General features: G+C 44.1%; 1 protein-coding gene across 1 annotated transcript in view; it reads right to left on the bottom strand.

Annotated features, from left to right (window-relative positions):
• RSPRY1 (ring finger and SPRY domain containing 1) overlaps positions 1 to 17,233 on the bottom strand; it is a 39,901-nt gene that overhangs the window by 8,326 nt on the left and 14,342 nt on the right. Inside the window, exons 3-11 of the mRNA XM_024551412.4 lie at positions 14,310 to 14,362; positions 13,513 to 13,625; positions 12,328 to 12,454; positions 11,511 to 11,569; positions 9,584 to 9,650; positions 9,051 to 9,182; positions 7,694 to 7,809; positions 6,601 to 6,744; positions 1,963 to 2,074 (exon numbers count right to left, since the gene is read on the bottom strand). Of these exons, the coding sequence (XP_024407180.2) occupies positions 1,963 to 2,074; positions 6,601 to 6,744; positions 7,694 to 7,809; positions 9,051 to 9,182; positions 9,584 to 9,650; positions 11,511 to 11,569; positions 12,328 to 12,454; positions 13,513 to 13,625; positions 14,310 to 14,362 (923 nt within the window). The remainder of the gene's footprint in view (positions 1 to 1,962; positions 2,075 to 6,600; positions 6,745 to 7,693; positions 7,810 to 9,050; positions 9,183 to 9,583; positions 9,651 to 11,510; positions 11,570 to 12,327; positions 12,455 to 13,512; positions 13,626 to 14,309; positions 14,363 to 17,233) is intronic.

The following is a 17,233-nucleotide window of genomic DNA, read 5'->3' as shown; positions in this document are numbered from 1 at the left end:
GGGTGACACTGTGGCGTTCTGCCACGTGTCTCGGGGTCTGATGTCGCCACACGGAGCCTGCATTTGCAGCAGCCATGGGTCAACACGCCCACCTCCCCTGCTTCTTCTGCACTGCTCCGAGCCCTACACAGCCAGCGCTTCATCGTGGCGCTGAGAAGAAAGTGCTGTCAGTTCACCTATGACGGGCCAGTTTCAAAGATGTTAAAAATGTGAGAAAAGATATGTGCATTTTGAGATCGGTGAAATCCGGTGAAATCAAAATCATGTGTTTTGCCTCTTGGTGGAGATTTCAAACCCCCTAAGATAACAACTGCCCAAAACACATATTTAGCGGTGGCATTCATCCTCACTCATAAAGCTCATGCCCCTTAAATCCCTGAAGATGAACACGTGGCATTGAGCAGCGATGACACGGAAGATGGACACGCATTGCGGGTGGAGGGAAATCTGGTTTTACGAAGCGAAAGGGTTTGAAAAATGAAATTCTTTATACCCCTTGTAGGAGGAGTTTCACTTAAAGCATTTATCCTGAGAAAATCCAGAGTGGCTTATAGTACATTTTTATAATAATGATTTAAAAAGGTTAAAATGTAACTATCCAATCTTGAGGCATTAATATAGTACAATTATATAATAATATACTTACACCAAATTTTTAGTGTTTCATAGAATAAATATCTGAATGGAGGAATTAGAAGGGATTTTACCTTCATTTTTCTTTTTCCCCCTATTTCCAAATTTTTATAATATATTACTTCAGTAATGCTTTCTAAAATTATTTAAAAAACAAAGTAGACAGTCTTCATGGACAGTGCCTCTATCTTATGCTCTGTTAAGTGAAGTTTCATATTCCTTTAAGAACCTGCAAGCCATCAAAGTGAAGACTTACGCTGGCCTTTAGCTTTTTCCTTTCCCACCCTATCAGTTTAGTTAATTAAGTGAAGCTGTCCCTGCACGGCTGTGATCAATTTCCTGCTCTCTTAGCATGTCTGAAAATTCCATTTACACTTATAATGCTGACTGGGGCAGGAAACAGAGAGAAGAGGGCTTGGACAAGAAGTGGGGCTATATCCCTTATCTAGCTCCAAGGCTGGGGATGAAATCTTTCTGGAGGCTCCACCCCGTCTTCAGAACCAGTGTGGGGGGTGGTAGGGGGGTGGGTGGGCATGGCAGCAGGAGGCCCCTGAGAATACCACCCTCCGATGCAGTGGTGCTGTGGCAGGCAAAGCCTGTTTACACTGAGTTTAGCCAGGGGTGAAAAGGCTCAATAACCTTAAATCCTTCGATCTAAGTGTTTAACAAACCAACTGTGTGGCTCTAACTTTGCTGCTTTAATCTTTCATTAGTAAATGTTTTCATGGGTCTGGCGCCTTGGACACTGCAAACTGGAGGGAACAAAAATTGAACGAGGTGGAAAAGATCACGCTGTTGCTAAGATACATTCCTGCAAAATGCGATTGAGTGTTCTGGCAGCCGGGCCCTGCAGCATCCTGAGCCTGATGTTTGGGGAGTGGAGGCTGGGCAGACGTGTTTGAGGATGGAAGAGCTTAAGCCACCTTCAGAGGCTGCACCGGAGGTGCCCAGAATGTGTCCCCTGGACGGTGCCTGTCCCACAGCCATCTGGTCTCTGAAGACATCCTCACTGAACTGGCATCACAATATCAGTGTCCTCAAGACCTCCACGGCTGCTCTGATTCAAAACACACACCCAGAGAGAAGCCAGAATTCACATTAACCTTACCGTGATTACTTCCCACTACATTAAGAATTTTATATTCTGAGATGTTTTTGCTAAAGGAAGGGCTCCACTGGAGAGTAACTATTCACATCCATGGCAGGGGATGTGAAGGCTAACCACCCCTTTTCACATTTAACATTCTTCCATTAAAACCTCTTAGGGCCCAGCACAATAACCAATGCCTTAACGTAGCTGGTAAACTCCTGACGGAGGGGGACGAATACCTTCTTTCCAGCACGGGTGGAGGTGAGGCTTACTTCTGGCGTTGTACCAAATCAGCTGCCGGCAGCCATCATAGGCACAGGAGTACTCATCGTCCCCAATGCCGTAGCCCTCCTGGAGGGAGACAGGGCCCAGAGGATCAGCAAGGCTGCTGGGTTGCAAGAAAAGACCGTGTCTTTTTTAATCATTAATCTGGTGCCTTGAATTCTAAGTCTTTTGGGTGAAGGGAAAGCCTGTGTTCTTGGCAGATTACAAAGTTCTGACCCAGAATCTGGTTCCAAGTGGATGGAGAATGACTTCACCAATAAGTATCTGCGGTGTCTCCCATTTGTGAGTTCATCTAATCCTCACTAACCACCTTGAGGCTGGTGCCATTCAACTCTGTTTTAAGAGAAAATTAAGGCTCCGAGAGGTGATGCAGCTTGCCCACGGGCACATTACTGAGAGAGTCAAGTTTGGACCTTGGAGTCTTCTGATTCCAAGGACGGTGTGCGGCCCACTTCACTGCGGCTGGGTGAACACCCTCCTAGTAGTGGACTTTAAAACCCCCACATGCTCACAGAGTGCAAGACTGGAGACAAGACAAAGGTTACAGTGGACGATCAGCTAATAGCTACTCTGAGACCAGCTCAGTTTGAGTGGCATACAGGCCCTTGGAAGCCTCTTTTATTATGTATTGCCTTTTAATTATTTCACAATTATTTTGTTTAAAAAAAAAAGGTGGATGGAATCGTAAGTCATTCTGAGTGGTTGTAAAAATAGAGGACACATGCACATGAGACAACTGTTATCTTTAAGGATCAAGGGTGAAAGATTCTCAGGCCGAAAGACATTGAAAACGTGGGCCAAACCCCAGGAAGACGAACAGTGCAGTGAGGACACGGACTGGAAAAAGGCTCTAACACACTCCTTGACAAGTACACTAGGATGCACCGAACTCTTGGACACGATACACTGAATTTGGACGCGTGTGCTTCAAAGTGAGACTTCTGAATCAGCTGCTCTGAATGCACTGCTCAGACTATTGAAGAGTTAAATAAACCTGCATCTAATTGCCTTCAGGCAGGGAGAAATTCACCAGTCTGCTGGAAAGAATCCCTCGCTATCTATCCCTTTTAAAGCCTGAACAAGTAAGTAAAAAGCCTACTTTTTATTTTATGGGTGTTGGGAAGTAGGCAAAAGGCAAGCAATTCTTTTCTGAACTTTCTAATGTCCTACAAGTCCACAACAGAACACTTGAAAGAAATTCTGAGAAGACTGCTAGCCACCAAGACTTGTGAAGAGTGGACTGTACCCCGCAATGTCTTCTAGGCCTGGATGAACTTCCCACCAGAGTGGCACTGTGGGGCAAAGGGGGAGCTCGAACAGTTTCCACCACAGGTCAGCTTCCACAGGCTGAGAGGCAGGTGCCAAGCAGAGCTGCCCTCTAAAACCCCCCGTGAGCCTGCATCTCAGAGTGATCTAGATGGACTACACCCTCCTGAAAACCTTCCCAGCAGGACTAACTGTGGTTTCCACTGGCTGAGATAAGTGAGCGAACAGGGCAGCTAGCTTGGTACTTAGGGTGGTGATTTTGATCTGCCTGTTTCTGGTCACGTATTTTAGTACTAGAAACATTGCTTAAAAACAAAACAAAACAAAAGAAAGTTTATCCACAGCTTGTCATTCGGGGAACGTTCTGAATCCTTCCACACATGGTGGACACTGTCCTTTTTCTGTGCTGTCCAGCATCCCAACCCCTTCCTGTTACGGGAATGTAATGAAGACACAGGGTCCCGCCTCCTGCTCTGGAGGCAGCAGGGTCAGACGTGATGACCTAGGCCTGGCCAACTGAACCCGCCCATCAGACGCCTGGCGTGGTGAGCGGGACCCCGGGCAGAGGGATGGTTATGATTTGTTGCAGCGGCATTGGCACCAGGGCCCTGAAATCACAGACCCTTCTAATTCTGTCCCTCAGCCCTGGCGCCTGTCTGTGCCCAAACCCCTCAACGGTCTGGGAGACCCCGACTGGCTTCCAAGTCATTCCTCTTCCGTCTAAAACAACAGTCAGCTTCTCTAAGGCAGAGTGCTCCTTGGGTCATCTTGACCAGGGTGTGACTTCTTCTTCAGCACTTGGAATCGAGGTGACTTTGGGCAAGTTTCTAAATTAATTTCTCCCAACTTCATCCTCATCTTTAAGTAAGAGAATACCACCTTCCTAAACTCTCTGAAGGTTAGAGGTGAGTGTATAAAAAACCAGCCACAAGCTATACACTCACAAAAAGGCAAAAGATAACCAAAACCCCCATAAAAGATGCAAAACAACAACACAAACTGTTCTGTAGGGACCTGACCATGAACTATCCTTACATTTCTTATTTAAACGCTCGATCTCCAAGCTCAACACTTGGGTCATCCTTTCAACACTGAAGCCCAAGCAGTAAGAGCTAAAATACAAAGGCACTATGGACCAACTTCAAGTTTAGAAACTGGGTGTAGCCTAGGAATGACTTATTCCATAAAACCACACCCTGTCTGCACAGGGAAAAAGTCTGAATCACCAGAACAATGTCCATTTGAATCAAAGTCGTAAGAATGACAACATCATTAAAATTGTACATTTGGGAAAGGATATAATCAGGCTTTATCAGTTTGTAACAGGGAACTGGCCAGTACTTGGGGACACAGAAAAAATGTTTTGTTTTTATTTTTTAAAGAAAGAAATTAACAGTCTACCAAGCAGTTTGGAAAAGTAGGAAAATAGTATTTTAAGCCTCTTAACTTGCGGAGGCAAAGTTTCTGCAACTACACGGCAGAAGTGAATTTCACCCCTTAGATAACATGATCCAGCCTCAGCGATCGTTTAGAGAAATATCTGCAACATTCGGTCGCAGGCACACTACACCTAGACCTCTAGCGAGCTTGCCGCCACAGCAGGAGAGGTGAATCTCATATCGAAGCTTCCTCCCTAGAGGCATCCATATTTCTTCTAATTCTTGAGTAACTTTTTCTGGGATGAGGAGATTAGACAATTCTCTGAGATTCTCCCTATTTCAAATGCAAAGAAAATAACTATTGTAGAATAGGAAGGCACCTGATTCTGGTCCTAGCTTCTTTATGTCCTGCTCTCAGTTTTCTCATCTGTCAAATGGAAATTGGGATAGTAAAAACTGTTGTGGGAACCAGATGACAGACTCTAAAATGAAGGTGCTCTGGAAATTAAGGTTTTTAAAAAAAATCTTCACCTGAGGAGATTTTTTTCATTGCCTTGGGAGTGGGGGGAGAGAAAGGGAGATAGAGGAATATCAGTGTGAGGGAGGAATATCAACTGGTTACCTTCTCATATGTGCCTGGACTGGGGATCGACCCGCAATCTGGGTATGTGCCCTGACCGGGAATTGAACCTGTGACCTTTTGGTCTATGGGACAATGCTCTGATGAACTGAGCCACACCAGCCAGGGCTAGATTTTTTTTCTAAGTCCTAAAAAACCATCTTTAGGACATCATTTGGGGCAGGCTCTCAGTGTAATGGATACTATCTGCTTTAAATCAGTGCCCAGGTTGGGAACTAAGAGACTGACTAGCATTGTTCTCAGGCCCCACTTATTTCTGCCTACAAGGTGCCACACAGAAGCCCCAAGCTTCCAGGTCTGAATTGAGGTCCAGTTGACAGAAGGTTCCCGACAAAAGTAACGGCACACTGGGGCCTGGTTCTCCCCACTGGACAAGAGTCTGGACCTGACCGGTGCACTGGCCTCCTTCCTTCAACCTGCCTTGCTCCAGCGAGGTTAGCAAAACGCACGAATGATTCCGGGAGGCTATGGAGCCTTTACACACTGAAAGGGCCCGTTACACACTGTGCTCATGGCGGGCAAGCTTAGCTTCATTTTGTGGGGTCATTTCTAAAACCCGCCCTGGGACCTTACATATGGGATGGGAACTTGTTTAGGTTAACAAAATAATCCAAGGGGCTCTTCCCAGCTCAAAGGGTAAAAATCACATATCCACAAAATATTCCTGATCAAAACCGGATTGACTCCAAACAGCTTATCATTTGGGTAACAGGAGAAAGCCGATTGGACTGGGCACTGGAAGTGTACGGGATCTGTAGGGAAGGGAAGAGCCCCGGCCCCTCACACTCAAGTAGTGGTGGCCCAACCCAGCTTGCTCTGCTGGACTCATCTTCCCTTCTATGCTACCACCGTCTACAGTGAGTGGTAAATACTAAATACTGAAAACAAATGTGCCCACTAAGTACAAGGTAAGTCAAGTAAGAGAAGTCTACACTTCGTATTTAATGGAGGGAAGAGAATTTGACATAGTTCTTAAAGCTTAACTGTAAATTAAAAATTATCCCTAGCCCCCATGTAAAAACTGGGCCAAAGATGTGGCTGGGGCCAGAGCAGAGCATAAAAGGGCACGTCCAGCCTCTGGGTGGAAAATTACCATGAACCTAAAATGCAAGGGAAAAAAAGCTGAGGGGCAGTTTCACTTGTCTATCTCTGAATCAGCTCAGCGAGCCATTGTGAGGGATTTGGCACTGCATGGTCCAGCCCAAGAAACAATTATTGCACAAACCTATCTGAAAAGTAAGTGTCCTCCACCCACTCGGCCACACACTGCCGCCACGCCCAGTGGCACAGTTGTCCGGGGTACTCACGTGATTGAGAAATTTGCTGTCGCGTGTGGCCCAGCCGATCTGCATGACGCCAGAAGTGACCACGGTTACTTCATAGTACCACACCCCAGCATCCACACAAAAGGTGCAACGCACACTTTCAAAAGAAGAGGCATCACAGCGAGCCTGGGAAAACCGGAGAGTGTGACAGTCGCCATCAACGCTCGAAGACCACCGGGGAAAACCGCCTGCTGGGGAGGCTGACTGCACTTTTTCCTTTTGAAGACTGCTGGCGGACTACTGTTCCCTTCCCAGTGTGCCCGCAGTGACGGGAGTGCAAAGCTGAATGAAGCACACGCCATATTACATTTTTCTTCCCAGGGAATTCTAACAGGGTGGGAAGACCTTAAAGATGGCTGCAGGAAGAATTAGTGAAGGCTACTGACTTCATTTTTAAGTACTTCCAGAGCTTTGCTCTCAAGTAGAATCTTCTACAAATGCATAAACATTGCCTTAACCGGTCCTTGATACTGGTGGCAAGAAAGGAGGATATTTAAGGGTATAAGATGCGGTACCTAAAAATAATTGAAAGCAGAGAAATACATAGAGCACTTGGCAATATGTAAGATCAAAGAGCTGTTTGCAGCCACTCTTCAAACAGCTCTTTAATCTTGATGTGTCTAGTGCCTTATGATACCTTCTCGTACATAAGTAGCTCTCTCACCAACCTTCCCCACAAAATCAGAAGCATTTCCAACATGCAAGGAGGAGGGGAAGCACTAGCCTAAATACAATTGGCTATTCAGGGATTTTAAAAAGGAAGGACCTCTTTTAGAAACACTAGTCTTTTTACTTTTAGCTGAATAAAATGGCAGAGATTAAAAATGGACACATTTAACCAAATAGTCAATAAATACTATAGTGCTTCTTATATGTATAGCACTGTGTGGGATATAGGAGTAAAGGATATCCCCAAACCCTCCCTCCTGCCTCTTGTCCCTGTAACTACTCATTGAGTACGAAATAAACTTCTATCTACTCTGCAGGGAATTGCTTTTGTTCACAACTGGGGCCTGAAAATGAGAACAAGATTCTTCCCCCCACACCCCCAATGGTCCACCTGCGGAAGCTTTACCTCCAAGCCGTGAGGTGAGATCTTCAGGTACTCGCTGACATCATTGCTATTCAGCATGGCCCTAATGCTCTTCAAGTCCACCTTCTCATAGGTCAGCTGCCTACCTTCTTTCAAAACTGCAAAAGGAGAAGTGGTCATGTCTCTAAGGCAGGCTGTTGTGGCAAAGCAGCTAGTGTTATGGCTAAACGCCGCTCTTGTTCAGAAGTGCAGGGACTCATAAATGGCAGAGCTGGTAGCAAGACTTAAAACCTTGGCTTTGTGGCTGCACTGCCATATGAGTCAAGCAAACACCAGGAAAGGCAGTGCTGCGGGGTCTATGCTTTCGCTCCCTATATCCACCACAGGCACGACTCAGAGAGACTGGGTTCTGTTCCAGACCACTGCAATGAAGGGAGCATCGCACTGAAGCAGGCCACACAGAGTGTTTGCTTCCTAGTGAGCATAAAATTTATGTTTATACTACACTATAGTCTATTAAGTGTACAACAGTATTATGTCTAAAAAAAAACCGTATATACCTTCATTTAAAAATACTTAATTGCTAAAAAAAAATGCTAACCATCATCTGAGTCTTCAGTGAGTTATAATCTTTTTGTTGGCATTACCTTCAATTTGCAAAAAATGCAATTGTCTGTGAAATGCAATAAAGCAAGAATGCAATAAAAAGAGGTCTGCCTGAGTTTTGCACGCAACAATCTGAACCGTACTTTTTCAGAATTATTCTTTAACTGGTAGAACACAGGCCGTGCGCCAAGCCAGTCCCGCAACGCTGCAGTAGCAGCTGGGGGTTGCATGTCCAAGTGTGCTCCAGCACAGTGCTCACTGTGAATGGGGAGTGAGGATACAGTGGTAAAATGGTTTTATTCTAGCAGCCCTTGGAGGAGAAAAGGAGGAAAACCAGGAGCAGCCCCTGTTGTGTAGGTAAGACATAACTGGAGTTCTGAAGAGCAAAGCTGGGACAGGAAGAAGAGTAAAGAGAGGGAATTCTGAGTGAGGGAACAGGCCCAGAGGCAGGCATGATGGGGACCTCTCCGTAGAGCAGGAAAAGACAGTGGTATTGGGAATAGTTGATTACACAGGGTCACTTGATTAATGGCCTCGATGCAGCAGGACACAGGGTAGCAGTAATAGTTTTTGAACGGGAAAGTGCTGGAATTAGAAGCGTTCCACATAATTCTTGTCTGAAGGGCCCGCAGAATACTCTGATGCTGGAGTACAGCCAACCTGCCAACCTACCATACAGAGGACCTTCTAAGGAAAGCCCCATGCTCACTACTGCAAACTGAAGACCAGTGATCCTGTACAAGAAATGGGCTGGGAGTGGAAACAGGCATTTTAGTAAGAGACGGCGACTCACAGAGATTGTCCAAGCTCCACTGGGCACAAAAACCAACTTGACGCTTCAGGTAATCAGGGTCGTCAGCCCAGGACTCCAACGTGACAAGCCGGTCACTAATACTGGATTCAGAGATAGTCAATTTATTTTCACCTGTTTGGAAAGACAGACCTGAGTGAGCCATGAAAAAGCAAGGTGATTTGCTGGGCAGGTTAGTGGTGGGAAGGAGTGAGGAGAGTAATTGGAGAACTTGGAAACTAGAATATGGCCACAGCTCAAGAGCTCTGATGTTTTCTAGAAAGTAGCAACCTCATCACTAAACTTTTAGCTATAAAAAGGAGGTAATCACTGTTACCAACTTTGGGTTCTTAGGTGAGAACACTCTCGCCTTTGTCCGTTTCATCTCACTGGCCTTGAGGCGTCTACACAGACAGCAACGGGGACGTATGTGTGTCTGGTGGGCTCCAGGCGTAAACTCAGCCAGTAACTAAGGAAAATACGATTTTTAACACCCGACATGTAACATCATTAGTGCAAGAAGTCACTATACCTACTTGTCTGTGCAAACTTTTCCAGTGCGATAAGTGCAAAAAGCATGACTGTGGGGTGGGCCTGCAGCTTCTGAAAGACAACAAAAGATAAAAAACAAAAAACAAAAACATCATTCCCCTGCAGAGGCGGCAAGGTACCAACTTCCTCGTCTTATCCGGTGTGCGCTAGATTTTTGTGGGAGCAGTGAGAAAAGTTTTACTCATTCGAGTCCTCGATTATCCATCTGCTAATATTGCTGGTAATGAAAAACCAAGATCGAGTCTCTTCAAGTCTTTCGTTGTTTTCTTTTTACTGGGTTCACTTAAAGATTCAGGAACTTCAAAAGTATCTGGTTAAATGCACTGTTATTTTACTCAGTAACATTTGTATTAGGGCTTTATTAAATAAAATAATGATGATTCTTATATTCATTTAAGCAAGCCAAAGAGAAACACAGAATTGTAGCAAAAAATGACTTTATTCAGCACCCTAGAAGGAACAATTCACCACTGCCACGTTCTAAAATAATAATGCAATTAACAACTAGTGGCTTAGTTTTCCCTCTGTTCTCTGAAAGGAATCCCACGATGCTGATGGCAGGTGGGACAGGGCAGCAAGTGAGCTCCTTCGGTTACATTTAAGTCTATGTCACATGTGCTTGCAGGGAGAGAAAGGTCTGCCTGATCAACACCGAGTGTCACAGCCATCCTCTGCACAGCTGCGTGAGGAGTCTGCAGAGGAGCATCAGTCCGTCCCACTCACTTCCCTGGAGCCCACCTAGGTTCTGCAAAGCTCATATAACCACCAGCCTCCCCTGCTGCAAAGCCCACCCCCAGCTTCTTGCCCTATCCATTCGAAATCTCATTGTCTGGCTTTTCAGGCCCTAGGCCCTCCCCTTCTGGCAAACAGGTTCTCGTGTCTCTGAACGCTATCTTCTGATCAGACAATTCTTTCTACGTAATATGCCAGAAGCATGTTCATGTTCATCTCTAGGCTTCTGCCAGAGATGTGCCCTTAGCCCAGAACCCATCTCCTCCTCCCTGTGCACCAGCAAACCCTGCCCTGTGGCGTGACCCAGCTGAGGCCCCACCCTCATCAGGAGTCTGTCTCCAGGACTCTCCCAGCTCTCACGGCCCGCCCGTACCTCCCACCTCCCAACTGCCTTCTCAGAACTCTCGCAGCTCTCAGTCTGAAGGAAGCGATCTTGCCCTTGATTACATCCCGCTGTAAAATGAAGGCTCACTGTATTGTCTGGGTGGTTTTGTTCCCTCAACTAAACTTCTTGAGGGCAAAATCGTTGCTACACTACTTCTGGTCCCCAGAGTGGTTTCCTAACAGTGTTAGGCGTTTTAAGTACCTGTCACGTAGGTACTGAAATATGAGGTCTTTCGGATTCTGAAGAAGACCGATGCTCAGTAGGCCTGCGAAAATAACTCTAAAACCTACAGACCAGTCAAGGCTGCAGTCCAGCAGTGTGAGACCTGACAGCAGCCACAGCAGCCGCAAGCTTCAGCGACAAAACAGCAAACCCTCAGCAACGACAGTTTTAAGAGAAGTGATGGGGGAGGGGAGGAGGAAGGGAGATTTACATATACTAGAAATCTGGCCCGAGGGCTTCCTGGCTTGGAATGCCACGTAGGTTTGTCCCCACTGGGAAGGTCCTTACTACCATTTGGCAGACCCCAAGGACACAGACAAAAGAGTCGGTCACAGCTGCTATCTTATAACTAAATTCAAAACCAGGCCAACCCAGCTGTTATTGCTCATAATAAGCTGCCATCCCACCCTCATTTTTTTCCTAACATAGGAGGGAAAAAAAATACTCAGCGAACACCTGCAAATAAAATTTGTAACTGATTCCGTCCTCTGTGCCAATGGCTAGGCTGGCAATTTGAGAAAAATGCACAATTCTAAACGACTAAGAATAACTGGCTTTGAGGTCTCACTTACCAGACACTGTAGCAAATATTCCAGTATTCCTGGGCTAAGTAACCCTATGCTGGCAGGACCTAGACAAACACAACAAACACTGGATGTAATTAAATGCGCCGGGTGGTTTTTACTCAGGAGCTGGTAACACTGAAACTGTTTGGGTAGAACTCTCCTGCGCGTTATCTTGTCCGAGCCTCCCGCTCAGAGGTAGGGACTAGTACTGTCCCCATGTCACAGCTGAGCAACTGAGCCCCCGAGGGAGGTGACTTACTCCGGGGCGGGGGGCGGGCACAATATCAGAACCAGCACCCAGTTGTTCTGATTTCTCATTCACCGTTCCTTCCACCGTGCATGACACAGCTGAGCTGTTCAGCTGTACTTTAACGTTAACTTTTCTAAAGTGGGTTCTATTCATAAACAAGGTAACTATCTGCTTCTTTCTCTTCTCAGTAACTGCTCTGATTTAAAATTCCTTTCCCTCTACCTTTGTCTCCATTACCTAAACTTTATAACATGTGTGTATAACATGTATGTTACACACGCACACATATAATCTTTGTTATACTGGGTTCAGCCTTTTCTCCTATTTTTAATTTTAAAGCCAATAAACACATTTTCTTTTAAATTTCCCCCTGAAAATCCTCAAAGCTTAACTAGACTGCATTGTCCTCTCTGGCTTCTGAGTACTTTTTCCCCAGTTATCCTTGTCCCTCAATTTTGGGGGGTGGGGGGGGCACGTCTTTCTCGCGCAGTGGCTTTGCTCGGTCCTGCAGTGCAGTCCTTCCCTGATGTCGAACAGCCTAAGACCTCCCTCGGTGGGGCTCCCCCGAGTTACCTGCCAGTTTCTCGGCTAAGCAGCCTAGGACAGCGGATATGTTCCTGTGTTTGGCAGGGTGACCCGAGTCCTGGCAAGCTACTTCTCCATTTAAATTGAGAATTTCGGTCAATTTCTGGAGTGCATCCTAGAAACAAAAACGAACAAAGCGGATTTGACAAATACACTACTTAGTTTTTCCCCCAAGGTAATTCTCACAGACAAAATCTATAATCAGGTGTTAACTCAGAATAACCATAGAAAAATGATATAATGCACCCAATAATACCATTATTGATGGGAAATGGTATTTGATTAACTTGAAAGTTATCTCACATAAATTGCTAAATTCCATTTCATTCCAAATGTATCAGTTATACCAAATACATGCTATGTACTCTTGAATCATGAAACCGTCAAATCGTTTTGGTAAACACAATCTACCCAAATGCCACTGTAATTTAGAACAATAGGGCCTAGTGATGTTGAAGTAAAAAGTTTACTTAATTTTTTTTTTTTTTTTTTACCAAGAACAAATCTCACCAGAGTTTCTGAGGCAAATTAAAACTGTAACAAACCTCTCATAAGCCTAGGAAACAGCCAGTTTATCAGGGACACGGCCAAAGACTTTTCCCTTCTGTCCACATTGTTTCTGCATGTTGGGCCTCAACGTCTGAGGCTTAAACAAATGAAAGACACTAGAATCCAACATTTTTAAAAAAGGGTTCCATGGAATTTATGGGCTTAAAGCGATGAAAGTTTGATACTTTTGTTCTATGTAAGGCATAATCAAGGTTATACAATCTGTAATGTTTGGGTAAGATTTGAAAGTGCTTTCAGTATAAGTTTTTTTCTTAATAGAAAATATGTAAAAATCTTTGTCACGAGGGAATTGTTTAAAGATAAGAAAATTAGCTCAGCAACTGAATACTCTCTTCTAGTTTCCAAAGTCTGTATGATATATATAAATGCTTCCATTTTTAACATTTTAAAATTTTTAAAGTAAACCTTTATAGAAACTATTGATAGGAAGATACAATACTTGGTTAGTAATAAAAAGCCAAGTTTATATAATGACATTAATATTGAATAACACAGACCCCAAATGCATAAACAGGAAATGCAATGTATCATATGCTCTTTGTGGTCACTCATCCTGTGCTTAAGCACAGACGACAGTTCCATAAAAGATAAGTATCAACTTACCTTAGTGGGCAATGGACATTCATCAAGTAACAATGTTATGACGGCTGGTCCCAATGGGTCTTCCAGCGGAATCACTCTAATTAACGACTGCACGACGTCCAACCAGCCTTCATCTGAGAGCAAATCCAGAAGATTATACGTTGGAGCCACTATTTTTGAAATGTGGAAATATATCTTACAACATAAGATGACTTCACGTTAAAATAGAAACACTTGGCCTTCAGCCTGTAACTTTTGAGCAGCTAGTATGTGGCATGGACATTGTCAGCGATTGCTAGGGATTATGGTAGAGGCAAAGAATCTGAATTTCCAGGAGTCTGGTGATTTCTGGGCATCTTTATTTGGAGAAAATACACGCTATGGTCCTGGGTTCTCAAAATATGGTTCAAATAGTTTTGGGCATTTTATTTATGATATAGGAGTTAATTGAGAAGATTAGGTACCTGAAGCAGTTGGCTCTATTTTTAGAATTACACTTAGGAAATTGAAGGACAAGAAATTATCCCTCCCAGTCTAGGAAAGTTATGGTCAAGGATCTGTCCAATGCTAAGAAATTTTTCTGGTAATAATTTCAGTGAGATAAAACTATTACAGAGAGGTACAGCTACAAATTCAGGGTGCAATATACATTTCCTATCCTTTGTATAGGAAATTTACATATACTAAGAGATTTTTTTCTTTGTCATGTGTGTTAAATCTTTAAGTTTTGGAATCTTTTATTTAAAAAAAAAGTGGTCACAATTCTTCAAACTCATTAATTTAGTAGGAAGTATTTTTTTAAAAAACTTAAAAAATACCTGTTTCTGCCATTTCGTGCAATGTAATCATTGAATAGGGAGGTTCCTGATCACTGAAAAACAAACATTCAAGGCATCAAACTTGAAGAAATAAGAAATGACCATTCCAAATACAAGTTTACGCTGTTGTGGGGGTAGAAAGAGAAATATGCAGCAAACACAGGGAATGCAGAGAAAGAGCTGGAAGGGACAACCAGAGCTGTAATCGGTCAGGACAAATGCATGCCACACGTGCTCATTCCTGGGCCACTTACTGCCTGCGACGGCCCGCAAACAAACGCGCAGACGGGCCCACAAAAGGACCGCCCGCGGGCTGAGGTAGAAGCACAGGACTCAAACTAGAGACCCCAGCCTACTTGCGGCTTTATCTCTAGAGGCCCAATGCCAACTGAAACAAGCCAGGGAAGTCAACATCGTCTTCCTCATACTCACCTCAAAGAGAGGTCAGGGAGGGATAACAATCTCAGCCGAGCACCTACGGAAGCAAGGGCCTACACAGACATCTTCATTTTTAAGGGTTCTCCTGGGAAAGTGTCACTATCTGCTTAAGCTTCAAAAAATGGGGTTAGAAGAAAAAGAGACCAAAAGTAATCGAGGAGCTATTTAATACTCTAAAAGGGCATTAAGGTACCTTAATTCGATGGGTTTTCAAACTGTGATCCTGCGAATCCTGAGTGCTTCAGGGAAGTTTCAATAATGAAAGAAATACTATCCATCAAACAGTGATAAATTTAATTACTGAAGGACTACAACTACCACTTATTTGTTCACACACTGTGGCTCTCTGTTTTACTATGATAAAAACCCCGAAAAACTATTGTCTTCAACTATTTAATCCTCAGAATAACCTTGTGACTTGGGAATTACTAAATTCCTTCCAGGGATGCCTTAGGTACTGGTTATTTGCATCCTGTGTCTTTTCATAGTAAGGGAAAATTCTTATTTAAAAGAACTGTTTTAAGCCATCTAACTGACAGATAAAAACATTTTTGGAGAGCAATCTGGCAATAATAACATTAAGTACACATACACCCAACAATTCCAGAGAAACTATGACACGGGTCACAGATGCATCGGCGGCTACTTGCTGCAGTGCTATTGGTAGGGACATAAATTTGGAGGTATCCTAAGCAACTATCCCAGACTGGAGGATAACAAACCACAGTACCTGCAGGCATACAGAGGGATACACTGCAGCAGTCAGAGCAGCTGCGGCTTCATACACAGCAGCACAGTTCTCAAATATAATGCTGAGAGCAGGTGAAGAGAGATTTCCATTGTGATACCAGTTACGTATGCTTTCCACACAGGACAAAAAACATGATATATACACTTCCGAGACATAAACAAACATATGGCAGGCAGATTGGAAGAACACAACGTAAGTTCACAGAGTGGGTACCCACTGATATTTGGAGGTAGGTGGTAAAGAGGATAATGAAATTGAGGGAAGAGGGAAAAATAATGAAAACATGACAGGGCCGGCAACCAGTAAAGAATATGAGTACCTCAATTCTATATGGGTAAATTTGAAGGACACATATATCCCCACATTAAAAAAACAAGAAAACTTCTTTGTGGAACAGACACGGAGTAGAAATTTCTGGGGGGAGGCAGGCGCTAAAGCCACAGACTGCAGGGCCCTGGGTCAGGAACTAGACAGAGTGGACCAGGAGCTGCATGCCCGCAAGGCAGGTAATGAGGACCAAACACCACCTGTGCAAGGGATGAAGAAGACTCACTGCACTAAGTGAGGCTGGCACAGGGCCCCCGCTCAGTCAGAGGAGTTGAAAAAATTATGAATGACAGTCTGAGCTATAACCGGTATAAAGACGCAAGTTACTAGTGGGGAAAAAGACCCAAGCAGAGACAGCCCTGCAGCGGGGCCTGGGCTTGCTATGGTGGATGGGGACTCAGAACCATCAATTTTAGGTTCGGTCACACCCTGAAGGTCCCTGGGACCCAGACAGAGACAACAGCACAAGTGGTAGGTCTGACAGGAAGAGAGGGAGGGAGAATGTGAGTGACAGAGAGAACACATACACACAGTGAGGGAAAACCTTCCATCAGGAGGAGCCTGCAAATTAGAGTTCCAAATCACATGAGAACAATTAACATTAATATCATTAACAATTGAGGATAAAGTCACTACCCCCAAAATGCCAATAACAGAACTTTAAAATAAGTGTATTTAAAGTGTATTTCCTACGGCAACTCTCTCCTGTCAGATTAATGCCGTCCTTTCCTAAGTAACAAGGGGAACGATACATACACACATCCCTTTAGGTACGATCTTACTAAGTCTGCCCGTGTTTCATGTCTAGTTTTAAAAGCCTTATGAGCTTTATAGGTTACGGAATTCTCCTCCTTTAGTAGTTTCTAAAAAACCTGCTACGTAACTAACTATGTTTACAGGCTGTCTGAACCCTGTTTGGCCATTAGATTCTCCAGCACGGCACTTCCCATTTGTTCCACATCGGCCTACTTTCCCATTCTCCAAAGAGTCATTGACTACGATTCAGTACAACAGGTTGAAGATAGAAGTTACCCCACTATTCGAATGTACACCACTTGCCTCGTGTCAGTGAATTCTGTGCTTTGTCAACAAGTTTACTTGCAATGTGTAATATTTTCCTGAAGCTTGGAAATAAAGTTCCTATCTTGCCCCCATTCTCTCTGACACACTTTTTAAAATATATGGCAAAGTGTGTTCTGTATCTGTTTTTCCAATGGGCTAAATAGCACTGCTTATGGTTTATTTCCTTATTTGAGGACAACTTTTCACTACAATTTTATGGTACTTTTCAAATTTCACCATAGCTGCTTCTAGTCCCTCACTTGAGTTTAGGGGTTATAAGTGGCATAGATTTATTCAATGGGTATTTCCTACCAACATAGTAGGGTTACATTAAATTATTCAGAAA

The sequence above is a fragment of the Desmodus rotundus genome, unplaced genomic scaffold (assembly GCF_022682495.2).
Source record: "Desmodus rotundus isolate HL8 unplaced genomic scaffold, HLdesRot8A.1 manual_scaffold_357, whole genome shotgun sequence".
NCBI classification, from domain to species: Eukaryota; Metazoa; Chordata; class Mammalia; order Chiroptera; family Phyllostomidae; genus Desmodus; species Desmodus rotundus.
Note: the sequence above shows the minus strand (reverse complement) of the source record. Positions and strands in the feature narration are given on the sequence as shown.